This window comes from Calidris pugnax, unplaced genomic scaffold, assembly GCF_001431845.1.
Source record: "Calidris pugnax isolate Ruff unplaced genomic scaffold, ASM143184v1 scaffold9, whole genome shotgun sequence".
Lineage (NCBI taxonomy): Eukaryota > Metazoa > Chordata > Aves > Charadriiformes > Scolopacidae > Calidris > Calidris pugnax.
The window spans coordinates 592,260-598,283 of NW_015090778.1; the positions used below are offsets into that span (position 1 = coordinate 592,260).

The 6,024-nt window shown below is 46.1% G+C and overlaps 1 protein-coding gene across 1 annotated transcript in view; it reads right to left on the bottom strand.

The window, feature by feature from the left end:
• Window positions 1-5,984, bottom strand: part of CCDC40 (coiled-coil domain containing 40) — a 14,068-nt gene extending 8,084 nt beyond the window's left edge. The window contains exons 1-9 of the mRNA XM_014950170.1: window positions 5,871-5,984; window positions 4,930-5,043; window positions 4,096-4,212; window positions 3,542-3,695; window positions 3,180-3,337; window positions 2,578-2,661; window positions 2,275-2,494; window positions 1,288-1,445; window positions 267-389 (exon numbers count right to left, since the gene is read on the bottom strand). Of these exons, the coding sequence (XP_014805656.1) occupies window positions 267-389; window positions 1,288-1,445; window positions 2,275-2,494; window positions 2,578-2,661; window positions 3,180-3,337; window positions 3,542-3,695; window positions 4,096-4,212; window positions 4,930-5,028 (1,113 nt within the window). The 5' untranslated portion in view covers window positions 5,029-5,043; window positions 5,871-5,984. The remainder of the gene's footprint in view (window positions 1-266; window positions 390-1,287; window positions 1,446-2,274; window positions 2,495-2,577; window positions 2,662-3,179; window positions 3,338-3,541; window positions 3,696-4,095; window positions 4,213-4,929; window positions 5,044-5,870) is intronic.
• Between the last annotated feature and the right edge of the window lie 40 nt (window positions 5,985-6,024).

The window sequence follows — 6,024 nt, forward strand, 5'->3', positions numbered from 1 at the left end:
CGCCAGTGAGACAGCCCTTCCCGGGGAAGCCGTATTTCCCCTGGGGGGCTGCATTTTCCCTGGGGAGTTTTGGGGAAGGGAAGAGAGAAGTGGTTTACAGGAAATTTTTAAAGGAAAAAAAAAAAAAAAAAGCCTCCATTCCTGCAAACAGGAACAAACCACACAGCTCTGGCCTAGATTGTACACACCACGTGAGAACATGCCATAGGGGTCAGTCTTCCCAGAGGGAAATATTAACCAGAAGCAAAAAAAAAGCACCCTCCTACCTCATTTACTGCTTGTCGAGTCACTTTCGTGTCCTCTGCCTGCGCCACAAGCTGAGCTTCATACAGAGCAATCTGTTCTTGTAGTTCGAAGGTCTGTCTTGTTAAGCGCTCCACTAGGAGATCCTAAAGAGGCAGAGCCAAACAGCTCAGGGGGAGCTCCATAACCTCAGGCTTAACCAACTATATTCTACAAGAATAACCCAGGCTAGAAAAGGGACTCAATTGGCAACTGGATTAGATTTGATTCCTACTGAAACTTTCCCATTTGTAAAAAAGTGACTCATGAATATGACCACCTTCAAGAGAATGAGACCTTCTTTGCTGATTTCTTATTATTCCATTTGCAGGAATAAATACTGATACTTCAGATCCGAAGCAGCATCCGTTCCTGTCAGCGTGGATTATACTGTGCCACCTTCTCCTATAGCTCGGAATCTTATTACTTTGTGTTTTAAAATCCTTTGTTAAAAAAAAAAACCAACATCTAAATTCATTTGATTTCAGCTGTTTGCAGCTAATTCTGCATTGATAATAACAATACCAATCTGTGTCCTGCTGCAAGCAGAAGGCAGCAGAGGGAGCTCGAGCCCACCAACCGGCTCCGTTCATTTTCAAAGTTCACTTTTCATTGTGAGATTCATTGTGACACCCAGAATAATTCTCCATATTGAACATATGGTACTTCTTCATTAAATATCTTTCTGCCCTCCACCCCCTCTGCTTGAGTGAAGAGTGATTTACTAGTATAAGGCTTGTCAAAAGCCTTTGGGCAGTACCTGCCACTATCTTAGTGGTGGGGATTCTTCTCAGTTTTAGAAAAAACTGCTTTTTGGGGGATTTAAGTTTTGGTTGGGTTGGTTGGTTGGGTTTTTTTCCAATTATCTGGGCAAAGTATCCCCACACATCCCCCATGGTTCAGTCACTATAGCCTTCCTTCTGACAAAGCAGCACGTTCTCCAAGACTCACCACTAACTGTAAGGTGTATTTATTCATTTATTTTAAAGCAGTTTTACTTGATACCTGTTTCCTCTTTTCCACTTCAGCCTGGACCTTCTCTGCCTCAGCCCTCTTTATTGACTGTTTCTTCAGTATAATATTATGATGCATGTCTTCGGCCATGCTCTGCATGTAGGAGAGCTGCAAGGCCAGCTTTTCAACCTGGGTCTGCATTGCAGAAACTGGGGAGGCAGGAGGAAAAATATTTATGGAAGAGTATTTTTAAATGCACACTTTAAACAGAGATAAAAGGAAAAGAAACACAGGAGCACCCAGAGCAAAACCCACACACCAGCTAAATCAGCCCTCCCAAGCAATGGGAATTTATATCAGCTGTGGATTATAGCTCCACAACCAAAGCTAAAAATCTTGGTAAGCTATTCCTTGATTTCTAGCACACAGAATTCCAGGAAAGGAGAGAAGGGGCCTCAGGAGGCTGTGAATCTACTCCTCTGCCCCAAAAGAGAACTGTCTCTTTCTCAGTCAGATGAATACAATAACCTGCAAAAACTTTCTACGCCATTTATTTTAATCTTTAGCTATCCTTGCCATTGACATTGTTTTACTGTTTCCTATTCAAGTGCCTGCAACACAAAAAGAATGAGTCAAGACCATTTCTTTGGCTGGAATGGGCTGCACATGGATGCTGCTCTCCCACCTGGATGCCCCTAATGACCTACGAGCTTTGCAGTCTCATCACACCCTTATGGAGACACAGGCAAACGTAACAGAGCAATGGGGACTTTCCTCCTAAGTCACACAACAGCCTACCTGCCAGGAACAGTTTACATTTTAGCCCTAAAGACCTTCTTAGAAGCACAACGTAGCAACATGGCCTTAGAAACAATAGAAATTATACGTTAACCAGCAATATTTGTGAAACTTCTCAGTGAGCACATTATTCCTGATGAACTTTTCTGTATTTTTCAGTCCAATACTCGACTTATATTCAGATTCATTTCTCTACATAGTACTAGAATTAGGAAACATTACAAGAACTGCTTCAGTCACCTTTCTTGCGTTCTTCATCTCTGGTCTGAGACATGTTCTTGTGAGTAAGCCTGAGGCCCTCCAGTTCCTCTTCCAGCTGCTGACGTGCCGTGGCCACCTGAGAGAAGCGATCATGGCTCTTCTCCAGCTCCATCTGCAGACGGGCCAGCTCCTGCTGCGCTCCGTTAAGAACCACCCCGAGCTCTTCTCTCTCCACTTTTTTCCTCTTTGTTGCTGTCCTCTGCAAACACAGGAGGGGAATCAGCTGTCTCACTTCAGCTGGTGCAGGGATGGGCTGCTGGGGAAAGCAGGAATGCCATATACCAGTTCCTGAAGCTCTAGGTTCTCTTTTTCAATCTGCTTGATGAGGTGATTCTTCAGGGCAGCCTGGAATCTTCTCATCAGAGGCTGTAAAAAATGTATGATATTGATAAAGTTTAGCATACTTGTGTAAATAAATTATGAAGAAACCTTACCGCTACTCCCACTATTAAACAAAACATCATATTTTCTGCCCGAGACACTTACATTCTTATTTAAGCTACACTCACTGTAACAAGTGAGAAGATTTATGTAGCAGGTATTCATTGACCTTAGAAAATAAATATTGAGAACATCTGAAAGACAGAAACATATTGGAAGAGCTGTGTCTGAGAACCCATCCGCTCCCTCTCGCTGCAAGGACTCCTCTTTCAGGAGTACTGAAGAGCATCACATTTGCCCACGACGTTGCTTACTTCTGAACCTGCAGCTTCCAGCTTAATATTGAGGACACGTTCAGGAGTTAGCGCTTTTGCAAAAGCTATTTTTAAACACGTCGTTTTAGCACACAGCTAAGCCACTGTTTACAATTCACCTCACATCTTTTATACGAATAAAAATAGCAAGACCGCAAAGAAGAACGACAAGATTTGAAGGCTTCTCACATGTTCTGGATCCAAGACTACCGGGTCTCTTTTTTCTGTGGTTTCCTCACTTCTTCCGCTTATTTTGTGTTCCTCAGCTCCACGCTGCTGGTGTTCCTTTTCCCATTTTTGGTCACCATGCTCACTAGTAAGCTGTCCGAATTGCTCAAAGGCAGACTCTGAATAGAGAGAAATGGGTCCTTCAGTGTTAGCTAAACACCACCCCACCCCCCAAAAAAAAAAAAATATAAAGGAAAAAAGCTTAGGTTTCATAATATTATGCCTCCAGTTGGATTCACAATGATCAGAAAGGGAGAAAACTAGAAACTACGCTTGACAAATGGCATCAAGCATTGCAGTGTTAATGAGGAACTGAATGATACCTGACTGTGTGCTGCTGTTCCACTCCCCTGGCAACGCAGGTGCCTGCAGTGGAGAAGGGCTTCCTCTCTCTGTCATCGGCTGCTCCATGTCACCCAATTCAGGGCGAGAACTGTCTAACTCCACTTTGCCCGAGGAAGCCTCAGGAGATTTTTCCTGAAACACGAAAGCCATCACCTGAAACAGCTTTTCAGTCTAACTCTATTTCCCCCTAAAAATCTGCTTATCTTTGTCATCATGGGACACAAACAATGCAGAAAAAGAAACGAGGACCTTGCTCTAAACTGAGTGCACAGATATATCAGCAGAACTGGGTCACTCTTGATTAAAAAGAAACTTCACACATAAACAACACAACAAAGGAACCTATCCAGTTTTATCACAGCTCTCTTATACTCCGTGCTTGACCAATTCACGTCTCTCTGTTCCAATCCTGATTGGTTTTGTGTTTGCAGCAATAAAACTGCACCAGCACAATGTGAAGTTACAAACACTGGTCATGCATTCTGTGAAGATTATATACATTATAACAGTGTCTCACTTCCACAGGACTCACCAACAGCTCTGTAGCTCCATCCACTCCTCTGTCTGCCGGGGCAAACGTCTCTGCTTGGTCCTCCAGAGAAACAGACTCTTTCTCTTCATCGCCGTGCCCGGACTCTGCCTCTATCGCCTTGCACATAACGAGCAGAAAGCAAAAGAGCAGCATTCTAATGGGCTGTGCACTTTGTTGAAAGTTAATGCTACATTATTCTAACAAACTATGTTTGTCACAGGGTACAGAAGTTTAATTTAGGAGTTTAATCTTATTCGCAAAAACAGCCACTCAGTTAACACTAAGATTGTAAAGATTCTGACAATGCTTCACACCACTTTTAATTTCACATGTGTTTCCAGCTCACGTCTATTTTTTAAAAAAAAATGTCCTTAGGGGTTTATTAAAGAAAGTCTTCCAGCTTGCACTACGTGTAGCCAAATTATTATCTTCTTTCTTTTTAAAGAGACACTGTTTTAATCCATATCACTATTTGCCAAATTCAAATGTTGTGCAGTACCAATGGAAGAAAAAAAACCTGAGCACCAACAAACCTTAACAAAAGAGCCCAAGTACACGCATCTATGAAATGTGACTAACTTCCATTTTAAAGTGTCTACAGCAGAAACGTGCTACCTAAGAACTGAGAAGCACATACTTCAAAATGCTGCCGACACACAGGACTGTAACTAAAATTGCTTTCTAGTGGCTTTTTTTTTTTATATGCAGGGCAAGAGTGCAATAATTCCACGCTTGTTTTACTCCTTCCTACTGAAATTGTCTCCATAAAGACGTCACTCTGTAAGGAACACGTGGACGTTCCCAATGCCCTGTGAATGTTTCCAAGGAAATCACCTCCATTGCAAGATGCGAGGGAATTCTGATAACATCCCGCTCGGCGGAGCCGGGTTCCATCCCAGATCCCTCTGCTGCGTCACTGGGGGCCTCCTCCATGGGGCTGGGCTGTGTCTGCAACCAGAGCGTCCGGCAGGAGAGAGAGAAGGAGAAGGAGAGAAGGAGGGAGAGAGAGAAGGAGTGAGTGCCAGCCTGGCTCCCCGGGGCCCGCCGTCTGCCACGGGGCTGGGCACAAGCAGACACGGGACCGGGGAGGCCGGGCGGTACCAGGCCATGGGGCCGGGCTGGGTGCTACAGAATCACAGAATCTTCTAGGTTGGAAGGGACCTCAAAGATCATCTTGTCCAACCGTCAACCTAACTGACAAAAATAGACGCCCACACAACAAACAAGGAGCATCATCACTAAACCAGACCTCCCAGCACTACATCAACCCGGCTTTTGAACACCTCCAGGGATGGGGCCTCAACCACCTCCCTGGGCAGCCCATTCCAATGGCTGAGAACCCTTTCAGTGAAAAAATTTTTCCTAATATCCAGCCTGAACCTCCCCTGGCGTAACTTGAGGCCATTTCCTCTCGTCCTGTCGCCTGTTCCTTGGGAGAAGAGACCGACCCCCATCTCTCTACACCCTCCTTTCAGGGAGTTGGAGAGAGCAATAAGGTCTCCCCTCAGCCTCCTCTTCTCCAGGCTGAATAACCCCAGCTCCCTCAGCCTCTCCTCATAAGACTTGTTCTCCAGACCCCTCACCAGCTTTGTTGCCCTTCTCTGGACCCGCTCCAGCCGCTACCAGGCCGCGCCAGGCGTTATCAGGCCGCAGCGCCGGCCGATGCCAGGCCACGGGAATGCCCGACCGGGCAGTACCAAACCGCGGCAGTACCGGGCTGAGCGGTACCGGACCGGGCGATGCGGGGCCACGGTGGTACAGGACGCCGCACTCACCTTCCGCTGCCGCCGCCGCCAACATCTTTCCGTTGCCAGGCGAAGCGTTAACGCCCGGTCACGTGAGCGCTGCGGACCGCACCACCTCAGCCGGCGGAGGGGGGGGACTCGGGCCGTACCACCTCAGCCCGTGAGGCGAGCCGGGGGGGGGGGG